This window comes from Panthera onca, chromosome B3 (assembly GCF_046562875.1).
Source record: "Panthera onca isolate mPanOnc1 chromosome B3, mPanOnc1 haplotype 2, whole genome shotgun sequence".
Taxonomy (NCBI): domain Eukaryota; kingdom Metazoa; phylum Chordata; class Mammalia; order Carnivora; family Felidae; genus Panthera; species Panthera onca.
Genome location: NC_138344.1, coordinates 120,480,828 through 120,502,141, shown reverse-complemented (window position 1 = coordinate 120,502,141; position 21,314 = coordinate 120,480,828). Strand labels below are relative to the sequence as shown.

Sequence of the window (21,314 nt, the reverse complement as noted above, 5' to 3'; positions counted from 1 at the left end):
CCGGTTCATTCGCTCGTCTGTTTCCCACCCCTTTGCCCCAGACCCTCACCCCGCCCCACCCTCAGCCACTCGGTCCCCTCCCCCCTCCCCCTTCCCTCCCCCACCTCCCCAAGGACAAGCAAAGTTATTACAATAATGAATTAGCCAGCCCGCTTACTGCCGCCACTGGCGAAGACAATTATCCCCCCGCACATCCCTAGCCGCTGCTGGCTCCCTCATAAAGACAGGCTTTTGGGGCCGCTTTGTGCTTTGATTGGAAATGAAGAGATTGCTAATTAGGGAACACCTGCTGGGACCCGGGCTGGCAGGAACAACGGCAGGACGGACTGAGTGGCCACTGAAGGCGGGGCCCGTGAGCCGGAGAGTGCGCCCCGGTCTGCGCGCCCCTAAGGCTGGGGACAGGCGAGGGGAAGGAAGGAGAGCCAGCGCCGCGCAGGCACCCCGGCGATTTAATCCAAGGCTCTGTCACCCCCACCTACAAGCCGTAAACAAAACCCAGACATTTTATGGAGCTTTTCACCTTTTAAAGGATGCTAATTTGTTTATGGGTGGCTATAATTCTGCTTGTGTTTGCATAGGTCAGTGCCTGGCTTGTGACATGTAGCGTCTGTGCTGTGCACAGCTGCTTCCAGCTGGGCCAGCCAGTGTTGGGGTGCACAGAGCCTCCAGCTCCCCACGGGGGCCCGGGATAGGGAACAGGGGTGACCTGCTGGCACCTGGACCAGCTGGTGGCAGTGACACTCAGGGGCATGAGGGAGAAGGGGAATTAAACCTGAGATGGACTTGATTATTTTATTCTTGGACCAGACACCACCCCCTCTCCCCACTCCTTCCTGAGCCCTGGGAAAACCAGTTCATTGGTGGCCCCTTTCCCAGAATGAAAATCTAATTTTACACTAAAGTTAGTGGGGCATGGTGGCCAGAAAGATACCCAGTCGCTTTTTCCTAACTGCCATAAAGTACTGGCTGATGAGCCCGCACCTCATTCTCCCACCCCACCCCACCCCCAGTCCATGCTAAGTGCTCAACTCTCTTGACATCTGGCTTTTTAGCCACCGTTCCCTTTCTGAACTGGATTCACAAGTGTATTGAGCAGCTATTGCGTGCACTGAGGATTACACACGCGCGCGCGCACACACACACACACACACACACACACACACACACACACATATTCTTCAGGGCATTCTTTTCAATACTTGCAACACAATTTCTGGCTCAAGAGATCCTGGTCCTGATGGGAAGACAGACATGTGGTGGTAACTCGGGGTCTACTGTGGAAGGGGCCCAGAGTACATGCATAGACCAGGGCTGGAGAGAGGACTTCTACAAGAGGAGGGACAGTGAAGCCGGCTCTGAGAAGGACAACCCAGCAGAGTTGTAAAGGCATCTATGTGAGCAGGGACACAGGAGTGTGACCCAGCCTGGCCCTTGTTCAGGGAAATTGGGTGTTTCAGCACAGCAGGAGCATGGGACTCAAGGATAGTGACAGGCAGGAAAGAGGTAAAGGTGGGCAGGGAGCATAGGACAGGTGCTGGGGGCCCATGGGGACCCTGGCCACAGAGGAGCAGTACTCCTTGTCCCACGCACATGCTTTTTAAGGCTGCCTGCTGCACAAGTGGGGGGAGGGGCGGGGGGAGGGGCGTCACCCAGAGCCACCCAGAAGATGGTGGTCCTGGAGCCTGACTCGAGGCATTTAAGTGGCCTCCCAACCAGCACATCTCACCCCTGGGCCAACTCTAGTTGCCTCCTCTCTCTCCTCCATCTTCTACACTTTAGGTTTCCAAAAACACACGAGTGCATTTGCCCACAGAATGGACCACTTGCTAAAATGCAAGAAAAGCATCCCACAAACCCCTCAGTTTGCTCCAGGAGGTGAGGACCCTCACAGTATCCTGTACTGGCATGAGCACTGTACTGAGAGTGCCTGTTTTTCCACCTGCGGAATGGGGAAGTGCTCCTGACTTGTTTGGGGTCTCCGGCAGCTCTGATATTCCACAATTCTCCTGAGCATTGCACAGTGTTGAGACGCAGTACAAGAAAGCCGTTCAGGGGCTCCTGGGTAGCTCAGTCGGTTAAGTGTATGACTCTTGATTTTGATCTAAGTCATGATTCCACAGTTCCTGGGTCTGAACCCTGCCTCGGGCTCTGTGCTGGGAGAGCCTGTGGAGCCTGCCTGCGGAGCCTACTTGGGATTCTCTCTCTCTCCCTCTCTCCCCCACTTGTGCTCTCTCTCTCTGTCTCAAATAAACTTGAAAAAATTTGTTTAAAAAAGTGGTTAAATGTATAGGTATGCCAGAAACAAACCCTTGTACATAGGGTCAGATGATTTTTGACAAGGGTGTTGAGACCATTCAACAAAGAATGTATAGTCTTTGCAACGAATGGTGTTGGGAAAACTGGATATCCATATGCTGAAAAATGAAGCTGGACCCTTACCTAGCACCATTCAAAAAAATTAACTCAAAATGTGTCAAATCCTAAATGTAAGAGCTAAAATGATAGAACTCTTGGAAGAAAACAGGGCAAAGCTTCATGATATTGGATTTGGCAATGACCTCTTGACAAGAACACCAAAGGCAGACGTCAAGATAAAAAAGGAGACACGTTGGATTTCATAAAAATTAAAAACTTCTGTGCATAAAAGGATACCATCAACAGAGTGAAAGTCAATGGACAGCATGAAAGAAACTATTTTCAAATCATACCTCTGGTAAGAGATTAACATCCAGAATATATAGAAAACTCCTAAAACTCAAAAGCCTAAGAAACCAAACAACCTGATTAGAAAGTGGGAAAAGGAATTAAATAGACATTTCTCCAAAGAAGATAAATGAATGGCCAATAACACGTGGAAAGATGCTCGACATCACTGATCAGGGAAATACAAATCAAAGCCACAGTGAGATACCACCTCATACCCACCAGGATGGCTACGATCAAAAAACCAGAAAATAATGAATGTTGGCGAGGACATGGAGAAATTGGAACCCTTGTGCCCTACTGGTGGGAACGCAATATGGTGCAGCCACTGTGGAGACCAGTACGGTGGTTCCTCAAAAAGTCAGTAATAGATTTACCATACAATCCAGCAATTCCACTGTGGGTATAGACCCAAAGGGATTGAGAGCAGGGTCTTGAAGAGACATCTACACACCCATGTTCATGGCAGCATTATTCAAAAAGCTAAACTGTAGAAGCAACTCAAGCATCCATTGGCAGATGAACTGATGAGCAAAAGGAAGTCTACGCCTACAATGGAATGTTATTCAGCCTTAAAAAAGAAGGCAATTCTGACACATGCTATAACACGGATGAAGCCTGAGGACATTATATTAAGTGAAATAAGCCATTTGTAAGAAGACAGGTGCTGTAGGGTTCCATTCACATGAGGTCCCTAGAGCAGTCAGATTCATAGAGACAGGCAGTAGGTGGTGGTTGTCAGAGGCTGGGGGTGAGGCAGAACGGCAAGTTAGCATTCAATGGGGACAGTTTCAGTTTTACAAGACGAGAGGTACCCTGGCGATGGATGGCGATGATCGTCGCACAGTATAAATGAACTTGGCATCTCTGAACTGTACCCTTAAAAACGATTAAGATGGTGAATTTTGTGTTGTGTGTATTTTGTCACAATAAAAAGAAAAACCTGGCAAGCAAAACCAAACAAAAACATGCAACATAAACTCAACCATTTAACTTAAAAAGATTCTGTAAGTTTTTGAATATATTGTTGTGGTTCAACTATTAAAATGTATGTAAAAGTGTGTTAAAAAAAAGAAAGAAAGAAAGAAAGAAAGAAAGAAAGAAAGAAAGAAAGCAAGCAAGCATGTGTGTTAGAGAGAGACCAGGTTCAAATCCCCTGCAGCCACTCGGCAGCTGTGTGGCCTCAGGCAAATCATTTGACTTCTCTGACCCTCATCTTTCTCATCTGTAAAATGGGGGAAATCACAGCACCCACTTTCTATGGTTGTTGAGGAGGAATGACAGGAGTGGGGCACCAAACGGGGCACCTGCTTCATGGTGTGTGTTCCATAATGGGGGTGCCTCCCCCTCCTCTCTCCTCCCTCCTCCTGGTCCCTCCTCCTCCCTTTTTCTTTTCCCTCCTCCTCCCCCTCCCTTCTCTTCCTGACTCTCCTCCCTCTCCCCCATTTCCCCTCCTCATCCACCACCCCCACCCCCACCCCCATCCCCATCCCCATCACAAGCCATATGCTCTTCCATAGAGTCAGGTTAGAAAACTCACATCTTGCTTAGTGTCAGTATCTTTTCACTACAATTTAACAAGTGTTTCTGTTTTCAGAGCCACCTGCATGATTTTCCCCCTCGACTCATGTGAAACTAGACATCTTTCAAAGAGTTTCCAGACCTGTCAAAGAGAAATGGAAAAGCTGGCAAAGCCCCACCCCCACTTGGGGTCCATGCCTCTGGTGGGACAAGCAGGCAGCCACGGATGCAAGAGAAACTGGGCCTCTTGGTTGAAAATCCTTTGCCAACTGCTGGCACAGGCCAGGCAACGTGAGCCTCTGGTATTGAAGGACAGTGGGCCCTCTGCCCAGCAGCCGGGATGGGCCCCTGAGAGAGACAGAAACACAAGCCCCCGAGGGGCGGAAGGCACAGCTGTGAGGTCATGCAGCCCGGGCCAGGGCTCCCCTGGCCCAGGCAACTGCCAAAAGCTGGGGCTGGGGTCCTCTTGGAGGCTGGGCTGGTGCTGGGCCCAGGCATGGCGGCTCTAGCAGATGGTGGCCTGGGCACTCCAGAGCCTCCCCGTACCCAGGGAAGCAAACATGCCAGACACTGGAAAAAGCTGTTGGCAGGAAGGTGCTTTCTTCCCCACTCTGTGCTTGGCACAGCCAGAGAAGAAAGCAGTGTGGCTTTTCAAGAGTGTCCTGGGGTCCTGAACGGAGCGAAGGAGTGGGTAATTGTATGGCACCAAATATCTTCCAAGGCAAACCTCGTTCCCACCCTCTTCCCGTGTCTACAGTAAAATTCTTGAGTCAGCAATGTTTTAAATTAGACCAATATTCTCATCCCGAGAACCCCACCGCCCAGATTTGTGTCCCTAGCACCTCTATGGCACTCATTGTCCGTGAGTTTCAGCCACCTTGTCACAAGGAGAGCAGAGCTCCTGAGCCCAGTCCCCGGGTCATGCTTCCTCCTGCCTCACCTCACTTACCCCTCACAACGAACCCAGGAGACTGGATGTGACCATCATCCCCTGTGCACAGGAGAGGAAACTGAGCGCAAAGGAGCAGATTAATGTCCCGGAACCATAAAGAGGAGAAGCAGCAGAACCAGAACCGGAAACAGATCTGCCCCAGTCCAAAGCCAGAACTTTTTCCTTTGGCAGCAAGCCAGGAGGTTTCTATGTGCGCATGTAGACTCCTTCAGCATGGGGACAGCTTTGTGTCTTGACGTTGCTTTTTAGTTGGTGTTGATGGTGCAGAGCACGGATCGGGTGAGGGGACCAGACTTGTGAGGGGCAGTCCGAGTGAGTACTTGAAGGTCTGAGCAGCTGGCACACGAGAGTGAATGCACATTTCCATGAGCACGGATGTGAGTGGTTAGGTGCCTTCGGTAGGTGGGCATCTGGCAGGAGTCAGCGATGGGCTCTGACATGCAGAATGGGGGTGCTTTACTCTCGGGCTGCCTATCACTAGGGCAGCCTCAGGGAGAAAGTATCTTACGATAACATAGAGAGGATGTGGTTTGGCTTGGGGCTGGGGAAGGGGCTTCAGTGGGGTGAGGAGCATACCTTGGGAGAAGCCTCAAGCCCTCAGGGACGGGGATGAGGGGGGCAACCTGGACTTACCAGGCCGGCAGGCCCTCAGGGACCCGACCCCAGTGTTCCCGGAACGAGCCTTACTGGTTTTGTGCTAAGATGGCATAGAGCTATGCAGGCAATCAATCAGGCTGGAGTACAAAACTCATCTTTACCATTTTGTAGGTCTGCAGTGCCCCCAGGTAGGCTGATGTGGGAGCCTCTGTTCCTTCAGCTATAAATCGGAGATCCCAAGCCCCTCGGGGTTCGCTGTGGCCCTCGGGTGCAATAATGCAGTCTCTGGCATCGGCATTTTCAGGGCTCCTGTCTTTGTAACCTGCCATCTTCCATCTGCAGGGTCCATATGCAGGGCTCTTCCCCGGGCTCAGCCTGGAGAGTGATGGGAGCTCATCGTCAAATTCCAGAGGGGCTCGCATGGAGACGGAGAGACAGAAGCCCGCACCAGGACCCTGGCTCGTGTAAGCTCTGTGAGGCAGGTGCTGGTGGTGCTCTGCTTAGATCCCTCTGCACCCATCCCCAGCTGCGGAGGGCTGCAGCCTTCCCCTGAGAGTTGTCCTTGACCAGTGGGAGCCCTCTTCTTCCAGAAGAGCCTAGGAAGTTACTCCTTCCCCTTAGGGCAGTTCGCAGACAATGACTGGTCGATATGGGGGTACAGGTGGCATTTATGCTCCAGAGCTCCTCGTGGGAATCCATGTCCTTCCTTAGCCCCTCCTCCACCCAATCTCTCTCCCCTTGCTCTGCTACAGGTTTCTCCAGACAGCACGCCCTCAGTACATCTCTTGCAGAGAATCCCCATTTCAGGCTCTGCTTTTAGGGACACTGACCAGGAACACTCCCTTCCCCACCTCTCAGGAGTCTCCCCCAAACAGCCAGGGTGTCGGCTGAACACACAAACAGGAGAAATGCCAAAACCATCTAGCAGAGACACTTGCATGCCCGTCAGATGAAAAGGCAAAGATTAAGGAACAGACTCACCCCATCTGGGGGGCCTGTCTGATCTGCAAAGGCCCCAAGAATAGGGGAGAACACTGGTCTCCAATCTGGAGAACCAGAGCCTGGATCAAGACCATGATGCGGGAAACCAACAGATCCTACAGGCCACCCTAATACCCTGTCTCACGCAGCTGCGGACCCAGTGGCCTCCATGGAGAGCAACCACAGTCACATCGAACTAGCTTCCCCTCCCCCTCCAGAGAACTTCCATCTTCTCCCCACAAAAAAAGAGATGGAAGAATTGGAGACCCTAAGAACCTCAGACACAGTGGGAAACAAAGTCCCCAAGGAATGTGGGTATTTCAGAGACAGAAAATTTCCGCACTAGGGGCGCCCGGGGGGCTCAGTCGGTTAAGCATCTGACTTGGGCTCAGGTCACGATCTCGGGTTCTTGAGTTTGAGCCCCGCGTCGGGCTCTGTGCTGACAGCTCAGAGCCTGGAGCCTGCTTCGGATTTTGGGTCTCCCTCTCTCTCTGCTCCTCCCCCACTCCCTCCCCCACTCTCAAAAATAAACATTTAATTTTTTTTTTTTAACGTTTATTTATTTTTGAGACAGAGAGAGACAGAGCATGAATGGGGGAGGGTCAGAGAGAGAGGAAGACACAGAATCCAAAACAGGCTCCAGGCTCTGAGCAGTCAGCACAGAGCCTGACGCGGGGCTTGAACTCACGGACCGTGAGATCATGACCTGAGCCGAAGTCGGACGCTTAACCGACTGAGCCACCCAGGCGCCCCAAAAATAAACATTTAAAAAAAGAAAAAGGAAAAAAGAAAACTTCCCCACTAAATTGTGTAAGGAACTTCAGTGACCTAACAGAGGTTGTCAATGTGACCCTGGGGCTCAGGGATAAGAGGGAAGTAGGAAATATTGGGAATCATATCAGTGACTATCAAACATCCATTAGCATTTCATTGTGAAGGCCAGGCCAGTGACTCCTGGCTGCCTCCACCCACTGTATTCAGGAGGCAGACTGCAGGCTATGAGGGCCACTTAAGAGAAAGGGAAGCCAGAGGAAAGGTAGAAGCCTGATGAACATGTCCCCATGGAAGGTCACAGACAGGGAGATGACAAAAACCCTGTCCCAAACAGTGAGTGCATGCTGGACTCCGCCCAAGGTGGGAAATATTGTAACTGTCCTCAGGGATGTGATGAGCATCCCAAGAACCCAGATGGGTGAATCAAGAGGAGACAAACGTCACAGGAGATTGGGCAAGGAGCCCAGCTGTGAGGTGACGGCATTGGCGACAGACCCCTCCTGCCTCCCCTCGCTCCCTCAATAAGAAAACCATGCAGTAGACTATGGCTGGTGGGGAGAGACAAAGTAGGAAACAAAGGCAACAAGAACACTGTCCATGGGTTAACTGAAGGGAGGATTAAACATCAGAAGAAGGAATGGGAAGAAGGAGCCATAACAACACAGGAGAAAACAGGGATGCGCTTTCTGAAAGAGGACCCTGCACCGGGAGCTCTTAAAGTCTACCCATTGTAGCCACAGAGGGATATCCATCTTACCAATATGGTTGCCAGCTCCTCCCGAGAGAATTCTAAACATTTGTTTAGGAGAAGCAAGACTGTTAGCAGTGGTAAAGGAGAGGTAAGGGTGATTAACAGAGGTCTCACTTGATGGAAGTGTGTGTGTGTGTGTGTGTGTGTGTGTGTGTGTGTGTGTGTATGTGTGGTGATATTTACAAGGATGCAGGGATCCAGGAACTGGGGGTTGGAAGCGAGAGCTGTAACATCTCTCATACGGTCCGTGAAGGGGGCACCTGACACTTTTCCAAGAAAGTAAATAAGAACACTAAAACTTTGGAACTGTGGGCCAAGTTCAATGTTTATGTAAATAATACCAAAGGGTACTGGTATGGTTTTTATTGGCTGCCTTCTTGCATTTTGCTCTGTGGTATATACTGTGGAAGATGATGTCAGACCATACTTCCTACCACCTGGGTGACCTTCAGCAAGGTCCATAACCTCTGTGTCTCTGTTTCCTTTTCTGTAAAATGGGAAGAAGAAGAAGAATACTCCCATCTTTCGGTCATCAAAAGGGTCAGTGAAGGTGAACTATGTCAAGTTTCCAGCGCATAACACGACCTCGATAGATGCCTCTTTCCTTTTCCCACACTCAGAAGAGGAGTTGCAGAGGTAGGACGCAGGAAAACGTCAAGAAACTAGGCAAGCACTACATAACAATGCAAGATGCAACGGTAAAGAAATGTCTCGAGGAGGGTATTATGCCGGGGGAAATACGTCAGACAGAAAGGCAAATACCAAATGATTTCACTCATAGGTCAAATCTAAAAAACGAAACAAATGAACAAACAAGACAGAAGCAGACTCCTAAATACGGAGAGCAAATGGGTGACTGCCGGAGGGGAGGGTGTGGGGGATGGGCGAAATCAGTGAAGGGGGTTAAGAGGTACCAGCTTCCAGTTATCAAATAAATAAGCAAAGGAGGCGAAAAGCACGGCGCAGGGAATACAGTCAATAATATTGTAATGACGCTGCGTGGTGTCAGATGGAAGCAACGTGCGTCACAGTGCACAGTGCGCGATGCATACAATTGTCCTATCACTACATTGGGCATCTGAAACGAATAGAACATTGTATGTCGACTATACTTCCAAACCTTTTAAAAACTGCAGGCAAAAAATGTTTTGTGTTTATGTTACGGAATATTATTTGACAATAAAAAGGAATGGAGTCCTGAGAAAGAGAGAGGCAATGGCTTGAGGAGGAAATGTCATGCTTAGGTACCAGGTAATGGTGCATTTGATGTGTGTTGAGATTATTGTCAGGGGGGAGGAAGGTGGAAGCTTTCACAATAGAGCGCAAGAGAGAGGTACTGAAGAATTTTTCAGGCTTTCAATTCATAATGTGGTTCATCGGCAGTGTGGAAGGTGCTGGTTAAAGGGAACAGGAGGTTTTAGGCGGTAGAGAACAAAGCATATCCCCAGGCTCAGTATGGAAATAACAGAGACCCAGGACCACCTGAACTGTGAAAGTCCAACTGTAAGAGTCATTCTTCTGGGAAATTTTGGTGCGGGGCTAGGAAAGGCCCGGGATCAAGGGTCCAACGTACAAAGGAGTCACTTTCTAAGTTTCTGAAATGGCAAAGACAGAAGTGAAAAGTGGCTTGAAGGATCAATCGAAGCAGAGTTAAAGACTTGTGGGAGAATATTTTAGACATAAGCTAGATGCAGTAAAAGGAATGGCCACGCGGCAATTAATGATAAAAATCAAGGCCATTTAGTAAAAAATAAGAAAGAAATCTTTACAAGGAAGCACACGAGGACCCAGAAAATGGATAAGGACACTTAGTGCTCCGAGGTCTCCTTATTTAGCAAGCCTCCAAATGTAATATTTTTAAATTAATAGAATATGATGGGGGGGGGGGAAGAGAACAGAAACAGACAGTAGAATAGTCAAGTAAAGCAGTAGTCGTGGCAGTTGGGAAATAGTGTCCCTCCTTAAAGGTGTTTCCAGTGGGTTGGTTTCAGGCAGCTCAATTTATATATTGTGAAAAGGTTTTCCAATTCACACCATGGAGGCATGAGGGGGACACAATGAGGGGGGCACAGAGGGTAGAAACTGAGGCCATTAAGGATAACCAGCCAGGCCTGCGGCATTGTTTTGAAACAGCCAAGTCCATACTGGGTTGGGGGGCCTGGCATTGAGGACATTCAAAGGCATGTTGGGTGACTCCTGTCGAGGCGCTGCACCGGGGAATGGGGACACCAGTCCTTGCCCAGAGAGCCTTAACTCTGGAGGGGAAACCACCAGGCAAAGAGTAGCAATGCAAGATGATCACTGCCCAGGTGGGGCACAGGAGAAGTTCAGGATCCGGAAGAGGTCAGCTAGTATGCCCATTCCTTTTATCAGCAAAGAAACAGAGGCAGAGAGACATCAAGTGGCTCGTATGAAGTTATCAGGCAGTGTCAGAGCTAGGACTAGAACGGGGGCCTTCTGGAAGTTCATCTAAAGGCTTGCTCAATATGCTGCCATAAAAATCAGTTTTGTTTCCGTAAACAGTTTGGTAGCCTCCACAACAGTGTCCAGCTGCATCAGTAGAGTGTCATATTTCAAGGTAATATTTCTGATATTTTTAGCAATTAGAGTCCACAGCCTTCATTATAATGCATCCACTTGCCTTCCCTCTCCCATTCCCCACACAAATTCATTCCCCCAAATAAATGGGGAAAGAAAGCAAGACGAGCCCAAGGAAGCCCAAGCAAACGTGTGTGCTTGGCAAACGGGTATAGAGAACACACGAGAATAAGCACGTAGCCCTCTTCTCCTGGAGTTGCTGTCTCTCATTCTCATGCATGTCTATGTCTGATCCCTAGGCAATACATAGCATCTCTGCATGTTTTAAAACTTCATATAAATGCTACCGTCCCGCCTCTAGAATCTTTCTGAATTCCCTTCCCTTGTCAATGTTGCTGACTGTTCCAAATCCACCAAGACTGCTCATTAGATTAACGGTTGATTCTGCTTTGAAATTTCTATCACTAAGCGCAGAAATCTGGGTGAAAATTCTGCATGAGAAAGATGCTACCACCATATTTCTGTTGCCCAAGAGTAAAGCTTGAACTTACAGGGACTAATATCCAACTCATGATCTTCTCCCCTGGGCTAAAAAGTGGTGCTTGGCTCCCACCGGTTTCCAAAGAAGCAATAGCAGATGGGCATCTGAAGACAGAATTAACTCAAGAGTCATTACATGAGGGTGTTCTCAGTTGAGTGCCCTGGAGTAAACAGTAATTACATGTTCCTTCCAGATGACTCTCAGCCCGAGATGGGGAAGGAAGAGAGTCATGGATGGCTGACCACGATACCCTTAACGTACACGTGTGCACAAAAACACAGGCTGGCCACAAGTCTGGATTAGGAATTTCCCCCTAAGAGTGATGTTGGTTCTACACGTCCCTTGAAATATACGAATCAGACCACCTTGGTGGAAATTATCCTTACCTACTCCCATTCTTCTCTCCTCGGTAAGTATTCCCTAAAGACGCACCATCAACTATGGGGCAAATAAGCCATCCCTGCTTAGTCACACTGTACGAGGAGGAGGAATTAGCCCCGGGCAGAAAATACACTCCAGTGACTCTGCACCACTTGCAGGCGCACGAGACCATCTGCACCATTTCCAGCTTTCCTGCCTGGACTGTGCTGGGCCACGGAGAGCACATTTCCCTGAGGGCTGAAAGGCTTGGTCAGACCTCTCCAGACCCCAGGCCGGCGCTGGGAAGATGCTCACTTGGGCCCGGGATATGAGAGTGCGGGGAATTGTGGAGACCAGGGCGTGTCTCTGAACCACCTCTAGAGTAGCACTTTCTGCTGTATCTATAAGCCGTCCAGGGGGAGGAACGTAGCGACTTTGAAATTTCCCTCTCCTTGGCCTTTTTGGCATGGGATCCTAGAAAATGATCACAACAGCCGAAATGCCACCATCATCCCCAACAACGGCTCTGAGAGCTTATCACCTAGGAGCCACTGCTCCAAGGGCCTCTGTGTGGGTCGTCTTTAATCTACACAACTCCACGGAGGAGATGCTCTCATTATGCCCATTATACAGATGAGGAAGTCGGGTGTGGAGTGGAGAGGCTGGGAAACTTGCTCAAGGTCACAGCTAGGACAAGGTGGATGTGAGTCCAGTGTGGCTCTAAAGCCTGTGTGGTCACCACACAAGCCACTTTGTGGAGATCACCCAAAGGGGAATAAGTTAATCTAAGACTGGTAAGCACTTCCCATGTTAAAGGAATGTTGATGCTCTGACTCACATTTTAGCTTCACACCCATCTTGTGAGGCACTCAGAGCACGTTTCGACCCCCTTTCCCACGGGTGAAGAAACAAAGGCAGGGAGGGGTGAGCTACATGCGGAGGCCGCCGTGACTCGGAACCCTCTTCCAGGTCCCAAGCATGCTTCCCTCTTCAGAGGCTGCCAAAGGACTTTGAGCAAACCCTGAGGAGCAGGTGCCCTGGTACGGGGCTTCTCCAGACGTGTGGAAGCCTAGATGCAACTTCGGCGGCAGAGGATTGTGGGGGCAGAATATTAGGACCGCAGAGGCGTGAAACAATGGTCTGTACAAATGAAAACCAAAATGCAGAATTTACAGGTTGTTTTTGAACAAGTAGTCCTGGCCAGTTTTCTGCTCACGGCCCAGGCATCCTTACGGAGGAGGAGCTGAGGAGCAAAAACAAATTGAGGACAATGATAATAGGAATTGAGTGAGGACGGTAAAGGCATGAAGCCAGAGAAAAGCCTTGGACCCATGGCCTTGCAGTAAAGGGACACAGGCGGGCTGACCTGTGGTTATCAGTTAAGTTAGGAGCACACTGTATCTCTCCATTGTGAGCAACAGTTCTAAATGTCAACTTCTAGAGGGGTGCCTGGGTGGCTTATTCGGGTTAAGCGCCCAATTTCGGCTCAGGTCACGATCTCACGGTTTGTGAGTTCAAGCCCCGCATCGAGCCCCGCATTGAGCCCCACACCGCCCAGAGCATGCTTGGGATTCTCTCCCTCTCCGTCTCTCTCTGCCCTTCCCTCTCCCCCACTCAGGCTCTCTCTCAAAATGAATAAACTTAAAAAAAAAATGTCAACTTTTAGAATGGGAGGGCCTAAGAGACCTCCTCCAATCCACCATTTTATGATCAGGGAACTGAGGCCCTGACAGCATGTGCACTTTAATTTTCGCTGCTCTGAGGTGGGAATTGGGCTGGGCCACCTGGCCCCAGCCTCTATCCATGGCACTTGACTATCCCTCTGTCCATAGATGCTGCAGGTGCAAGTGGCCTTCAACGTTTGACCTCCCCACTACTGACTTTGTCTTTTAACTTGTTATGTCAAAATACTTCTAGCTTTGCAAGGAGTTGCCCCTCCCCGGCTGACTTGTACACACACAAAGCTCTAATGTAACTGCAGATATACATGGGGTGACAGGTCAGTTTTGAGGCCGACTGAGGAGCAAACAATCTATGACATTTCTTTCTCAGATCTTATCCTACCCCATCACTTCCCTGAATCCACACACACACACACACACACACGCACGCACGCATGCACACACATACACGCACACACACACAGACACACACAAGCACACACACACACACACACACATGGCCTAATCAGCAATAATTTCACTCCTGAACATTGCTGGAAAGATCACTAAGCCAAGCTAATCAATCGTCTCAGCCAGCCACCAGTCCCCTAGAGATGCCTAGACTTTTCATTGCTATCACTTAACCCTCAGCAGCCTGAGTTTTTATCCACTGCCTTCCAAAAGAGAGCAGAAATACTGTTCTGGGGAGACTCCGGTACCTAAGACGATGTTCCTATCTTGCCACCTTTCAAAAGCCTTGTCTGTGCTAATGGAAGCAGACACTCTGGAACGCTTCAGAAGGAAGGTCTCCCTCTTACATGTGCCACCCGGGACCAGCGTGGTTAAAGCAGGAAGGGAACAAGGGCTCCATGGAGTGTCAGCAGTCAGAGGAGGCAGGCAGGTACAGCCCAGAAAGGGGAGAGGAGAGGGCATGACAAGTGAGGGAAACAGTCACAGGAGAGATACCAGTTTAGCAATTAAATTTGACATCGGCTTAGACAAAGCTTCTTTACAGAACAGAATAAAATTCCTAGGAAGGTTTGTGCACATCTAAATAAAAGACACTCCTTTTTTTTTTTTCCCGGACAGAGGAACATGAAAGCAGGAGGGACAGAGGGGAGAGGGCCCAGGGCTAAGACCACGACCAATGGGTCACAGGCTGATGTAGTTAAGGCAGCTGGACATTCATGACTTCCAATCACTCCTCCCAGGATTAAGGGATCAGAGGTGCCCCCTTGAGAGAAGTGACTCCAAGCAACTCACTTTGCATGTGTTGATGGAACACACACTATGTGCCAGGCACTGTACCAGGCACAGTGGAAATCAAAGGTGAATAGAGAGGAGGCAAAGGGGAGGCAGGGATGATTCCAGGGTTTAGTAGTGGTACCCCCAAATCTAGGAGGGAGAGCAGAGAGGGGGCAGTGAGGACAATATGGGCACTTCGTAAGTTTGGGTGGCACGAGCATTCACATTCTAGATCCCTGCTTCAGTCAGGAAATAGAGGCTTATCCTGGGGAAAGAACAGGAGTAGGGCTTATTGCCTGGCAGCATAGGAGGGCCCTACACAGAGACACAGAGGGAGTGTTGAGGACGCTGGGACCAGGGGCATCCCATGAGAGGACACCTCTCAGGAACTGTGGTGAGGCCCTCTTGGCTTGTGGATTCACTTGTCAAGCGATCGAGAGAGAGGACAGAGCAGCACCTGCCTCCCTAAGAACACAGCCTGGCTTTACAGCCTGGCTTGGCCTGCTCTGTAGGTAGAGCCCAAACTTCCCCCTGCAAATGTATGGTGGAGAGCAGTGGGGCAGGAGTGGCCTGGGGACCTAAGAACAAAACTGCTTGTTGGGATGTGAGCAAGGGCCAGGAGAGCTGACCAAACTCTGTATGGAGCAGAAAAGAATCGGGCCTTCTTCTTCTCACTTAGGACTGCTATCCAAAGCCTGGTTCCCAACCTCTGCTCTCCCGCAGTAGTTTAAAAGCCCTAAGCTCTTTTTAAATTGGGGGTGGGGGGGTGGGGTGGGTGTCCTGATAGGCCCTGACCTCTGGTTTCCTAACGGAATAGCTCATTGGACGATGAGGATAGAAGTCTCGCTGCTCCAGGATTCTGCTCGCCAATATTCAGGAAAATAGCCTGTTACAAATGCAATGTTTGTATTCCCTCAAAATTTGTATGTTGAAGCTCTAATGTCTAGTGTGATGGTATTAGGAGGTGGGGCATTTGGGAGGGAATTAGGTTTACATGAAGTCATGAGGGTGGGGCCCCCAAGATGGGATTAGTGCCCTTCTACAAAGAGGAAGAGGCCAACGCTCTTGCTCTCTCCTCCATGTAAAGAGGCAATGAGAATATGGCCATCAACACATGAAGAAGAGGGACCTCACCGAAGCAGGCCATCCCAGCACCTTGATCTTGGACTTCCAGGCTCCAGAACCGGGAGAAGTAAATTTCTGTTGTTGAAAGTCACCCGGCCTGTGGTAGTTTGTCATAGCAGCCCAAGCTGATTAAGACATAGCTCCTTAGTGGGAGGCATGGGAGCCTGTCTTTAGCGGCGTGGCATGATGCGTACAGAAGAGACAGCTCCATGCTGAGCAAAAGTGCTACCACGTACTGGGGAAAGGGCTTCCACTTTACGTGCATTTCATCTTCCCAACAACCCTGTGAGGTAGGCTCTATGATTATGCCCAGTTAGCAGAGGGGAAAACAAAGGCCTTCAGGGATTAATTAGCTCAAGTCTCAGAGCTGAGAAGAGGTGGTGCCAGGATTCAAGCCCCGGGTGCCTACTAAGAGTGCGTGCTCATGCCATCCACGAGAGGCACCTGGTAGAGAACAGGCAGGAATGATCAATGATGAGCTGGACGTACAGAGGGGAGTGAAATGTTGTCCCTGCCCTTGGGGAGAGTCTGGTGCAATGAGGGGGACCCAAAAACAATCACACCCTAGGGATGAATGCGACGCTGGTAGGAGATCTGTTGGGGGCTCCAAAAAGTGGGGGAGGCCACCCACACGAGGAAGGCTTCATGGCAAAGCTGATGTGGATGTGCTATAAACGTAATGCAAGAGGACTCACGGGCCGCTGAGCATGAAGCATTAAGAGAAAGAATAGTGCTCAGAGAGGGGGCAAGAAGCCAGAGGTTTCCACTGATAGCAAGTCGGCTGTCTGGAGCCTCTGTTCATCTCATGAAGCAGGAAAACAGGCCCAAGTGAAAGGACTAGAAATTGCCCACTTGGTCAGTGGCAGAAAAGCAAGGCAAGTGGTCACAGAGCATTCAGAATCCTCCTGCATTGGGATTCCTGCCTTTCCTTCCCAAGCAGGAGACCACACTCTAGGAGAGTCAGGCATGTTTGGGCAGCCATATGGCTCTGACTTTCCCCTCTCCTCTACTGTACCCCAGAGAATGAGGGGAGAGAGTGGCCAGAAAGCGTGTGGAGAACTTAAGACTCCTGACCTCAGCTTTGCCTTGACATTGTTCGACCTTGGCCAGGTTGCTCTTTGCCTTCTCTGGCCGAAGATCAGAAAGATCTCAACTTGCTTTCTCCTTGGACACAGGGAACCAGATGGGCTTGGAGGTCCTTGTATCTAGACAGCAGGGCAGGGGGACCAGGGATGTGGACCCACTCACAGAGCAAAGGGGAAAAGAGGGGCTGGTAGAGATGTGAATTGGCTCCAGAAGGGGAGACAGCCCACAGCATTTCAGCCACAGGACTGAAGCGGGGGGGGGGGGGGGGGGGGGGGGGGGGGATCCTCTCCACCTGCTTCAGGAGACAGCATGGGAACTCTCCAGTTGCTGGGAAATTGAGCCATACTCCTGTCTCCATGTTCTCACCTCTGGACCAGAGGAGGAGAATTGATTTGGGGAGTTGGAGGCACAAATCCCCTCCAGACCCTTGGTGAACCCACCATGATCCGCAGGATTCACGTCTGCTGTGCTGCAAGGGACTTTTTTCTGAACGCACCAGCTGACTCTGGCTTCAGAGAGCCCCTGCCACAGTTTCCATTCTTGCTTTGTGGACCGATTCCTCTCTCTGTCCCCATCTTCCACTTTGCTGAAGTTGTACAGCAGCCTAAAAATGCTGATGGCTTAACTGGTTTAATTTTTTTTTTCTCCAGCAGCCCTGAGGGGTTTTAACTCTTTCCTCCTGCAGAAACCCTGCTTTTGGAGTTGAATGTTTAAACTCTCACTGGGAGACTCATAAATATTCGGAGTCACTCTCTCCCTCTCTGTTTGATTAGGAAATGAGCCTTTAACTCAATGTAATCCCCAAGCCATTAACAAAAAAGCCCTCAACAGCTCTACTATTAGAATTTCACTCTTAACCCGCTGAGGATTGAATTAGATTAACATAACTACCCACAATCTGAGTTTATTTTCTGTGCCAGATAGAAATGTGTTTTTCAGGGAAGGCGAGAAGGGGGAGGGAAGAGAGGAGGGAGGGAGGGAGAGAGAGAGAGAGAGAGCAGGAGGGTAATGAAATGTAAAAATAGAGATAAGAAAAAGATGGACAGATACACTGTAGAAATGAAGTGATGGGGAGAAAGAGCAGTGCATGGTCTTTGGTTTAAAAATCCTGCCAGCTGCCATCTTTTATTTACGGGGTATTTGGAGAGGTCTCCGCTATGTGAAATTGTTTGAATTAGGGGAGCGCTTTCCAGGTATTTGTGATTCCTTCTTCCTGGAGATTGATGGTCCTGCACCTGAGCCTGCTGCATTCCAAAGCACCTGTTCATTGGCCCCACTGTCCCCAATTTAGGAGGAGGTCGGCTGGGTTTCCATGTGCTCAGGGGAGGCAGGGGGCACTCATAAAACAACAGTTCATGCACACGGGCGACTGCATGCTCACGTTCAGAGAAATAAAACAACGACAAGGATGGAATGGGTTAGATTTTGCAGACATGAAGTCGCAGACAGCCCCGTGACCAATTGCATTTAAGAAATCAGTGTGAAAAAAAAAATGAGTTTGACGGGAGCTCGGTCCACATAAAATTAATCGTTATTGAAGCAGAAACTAAGTAATCAGAGGCTGCCTTAGGCAAATGCATTGAAGTTTCCCCCAACTGCCTCTCCAGAAATAAGCCCAAAGGGAAAAACCGCATCCTGAACTTGAGAGTGAAAGCTAGGCCCTCCATCCCACTGCCAAACAAAGCCCCATCCTCCTCCCACCCTCCCCCCCACCCCCCACTAAAAGCATCCACAAGTAGCCAAAAGAAGGAGTGGTTCTTGCCTAAATGTTCCAACAAACATTTTCTCTCCACTCTTCATGCTCAGAGAACATAGCACTTGTTCAGAGATGAGGGGCTCTCTCCTACTGCATTTAATCCTGGGCCAGCAGGCTTCGGGGCGCGTGTTGAGGCGGGGAGAGAATGGCGTGCTCTTGCATTCAAAGATTAAAAAATGTCACACTTTCTCTAAAAAGCCTTTGAGATCCGAAAGTCCTCAGCTAGAAGTTCAGTTTTTGCAAACAGCTGACTGCTGCAATTTCTGAAGACAGTGTCTTTCTCACTGGACTCATCTGAGCTTTCCTTAACAATAACCCACCGACTCTCACTTCAGCATTATCGTGGAGGACCTTAGCAGGGTATGTTCAGCAAAGTGGAGTCCTTGGAATAGAAAAAAATAATATTGCCACATAGAGAGTACATCCAACTCCTGTTTTTTTTCTTGTTTTCTTGATTTCTTGGGCTTTACCTTCCACACTAGGTTTTAAATAGTGACACTCCCCCCACCCCAGAGCCCCCCATTTTATACCAAACTCCTTATTCTGAATTTTTCCACCCATACGTGTGTTCTTACTACCTGAACGCGTGAAGTTGACCCTCTAACTTCTTGTTCCTTCCTGATCCCCACTCTCCCCTCCAAAATAATAAATGAATGGATTAAAGACATTAATAACCTTAAATAAAATAGTCGAAAGTAAAGAACCCAAAGAAAAAGTTTTAGAAAGGTCAGAAGTAAAACAAGATCAAGTGGTCTCTCTAAACATACGTGTGTATATATTATTTGACTTTTGCCAACTTAGATTTGTTGTTAAAACTATTTTATTTTTAATCAAAAATAACCCAGACCCATCTGTTTTGTTTAATGTTTTTAAATTGTTGAAAGGATTATTATTTTTTTGGTTAGGATACTGTTTTCCCAAACAAATCAAGTAGTAGTCCTTAGCAATACAGTATGGTTACCATTGTTTTTAGTAAACAGAAACCCAGAAACTTTAAAAGTTGTATATAATATACATTAAACATCATCACATTCCTCCCCCCACCAAATTTAGGGCTACTATTCCTTTGTAAATAATATATGGCAAACTTCCCCAAGTGCAGGATTTTTAGTTAATAATCTGCATTATCCAAAATCTAAAGTCCCCAATTTTCGACAGGAAGCTTGTGGTGTGCGGGCCCTGTGGATTCCTGACAATGTCTGGGGGACTGTCACCCCTGGGAGCCACTGATGTGCTCCCAGAGCTTGCACCCCGATTGTCTAAAGCAAGCAGGGCTCTGACAAGAGTCATGATATTAAGTTTCTCCCTTTTCGGGAAGGATGCAGAGCAAAATGCATCCACAGCCACACCTGGCTTCCTCCTTTCCCAGACTCCTCCTCCCCACCCCCACCAAGTTCCCCTTTCAGGGTGAAGGAAAGCCACCAAACGTGTGGGCCAACAAAAGCCTGTAAGGCAAGACAAATCATCCGCTCTCATCTCGACTCCTCAAAGCAAACTCACTCCGTGGAGCAAAAATAAATAAATAAAAAAGAAAGAAAGAAGAAAGAAAAAAAAAAGTCATTTTCCTTTCAGGTGCTATTGAAAAGCTGGTCCCTGGGACCGCCCTGGGTCCCCCCCCCCCCCCAAGCCCCCGGAGCCCTCCATCATCACCTGTCCTGTGTGAACTGGCTCTTTCTCTGTAACCTTCTCAGCTCACCCAACGCCAGAGCTGCCAGCAAATAAAAGTTTTCACGCTGGGAGACATAACCACCCCGCCGAGCCGCATGTAAACTTTCCCTTGCCCTTTTGATTTACTTACTTTTTCTCAGCGAAAACAAATAAAAATAAAAGGGAACCTACGGATTCCGAATGAGTTTGGGGAGCCGGCCCACCCAGCCGTTCCGGTCCCTCTGACCTTCCCGTGACAGTCTGCGAGAGGGGACATTTTCCGCCGCCCCCCCCACCCCCTGCCCCTGCCAAGCCACGGCCACGGCCAGGCAGAGATGCTTTCCAGTGCCGAAAACCAGGAAGAAAGAGCAGGCACTGGGAGATATTTTTATCCATAAAAAGAGAGACAGAGAGAGACGGAGAGAGAAGGAGAGAGAGAAGGGGGGTGTGGGGGAAAGGACAGGACGCCCGGGCAGCGCAGGGCAGAGAGAAGGGAGAAGTTCCCGTACTCACATGCTTGGGGCCGGGCGGAGGACAGGGGCTGGCGGGGAGCGGTCTACCCCTCAGGTGTTTCCACTTGCTGATGACTCGGTGCTCAGCTCCTCCGGCACCAGCTGACAGTCCCCTGTCTGTGTCTCTTTGTGACTAAGGACACAGTACTCCCAACCTATAAATAGATCCCGACTCCGTGATTGATATAACAGGCAGCTGACAAAAAAAAAAAAAAAAAAAAAAATCCCACAACCATAACCAGGTCTTAAACAAAACAGCAAAAAGCTCTGGGCTTTCAACTCCACCGAGCCCCATGCGGACTCCACAGCCACACGGACCGGCGCTGGAAAGCTGCGAAGAAAAATCTACAGTAAAAGGGCGGCGGAAATGGGGGAGGACACACAAAGGGGGCAAGTGTAAAAGTTCCTTCTCTAGGGGTGGAGCGGTCACTTGGGGTGGGGGGGTGGTGGGGGGAGCTGATGAATGACGGTGGGCAGGGAGAGCAAGGGGAGGAGCCGGTGGGAGGTCTCGACCCTCTGAAGGAGAGGCCCCATCCCCAGCCCTGGGCCCTATCAGGGCCCAAG

General features: G+C 49.5%; 1 protein-coding gene across 1 annotated transcript in view; it reads right to left on the bottom strand.

Annotated features, from left to right (window-relative positions):
- ESRRB (estrogen related receptor beta) overlaps positions 1 to 20,924 on the bottom strand; it is a 173,644-nt gene extending 152,720 nt beyond the window's left edge. Inside the window, exon 1 of the mRNA XM_060620347.3 lies at positions 20,752 to 20,924. Within this exon, the coding sequence (XP_060476330.1) occupies positions 20,752 to 20,753 (2 nt within the window). The 5' untranslated portion in view covers positions 20,754 to 20,924. The remainder of the gene's footprint in view (positions 1 to 20,751) is intronic.
- Between the last annotated feature and the right edge of the window lie 390 nt (positions 20,925 to 21,314).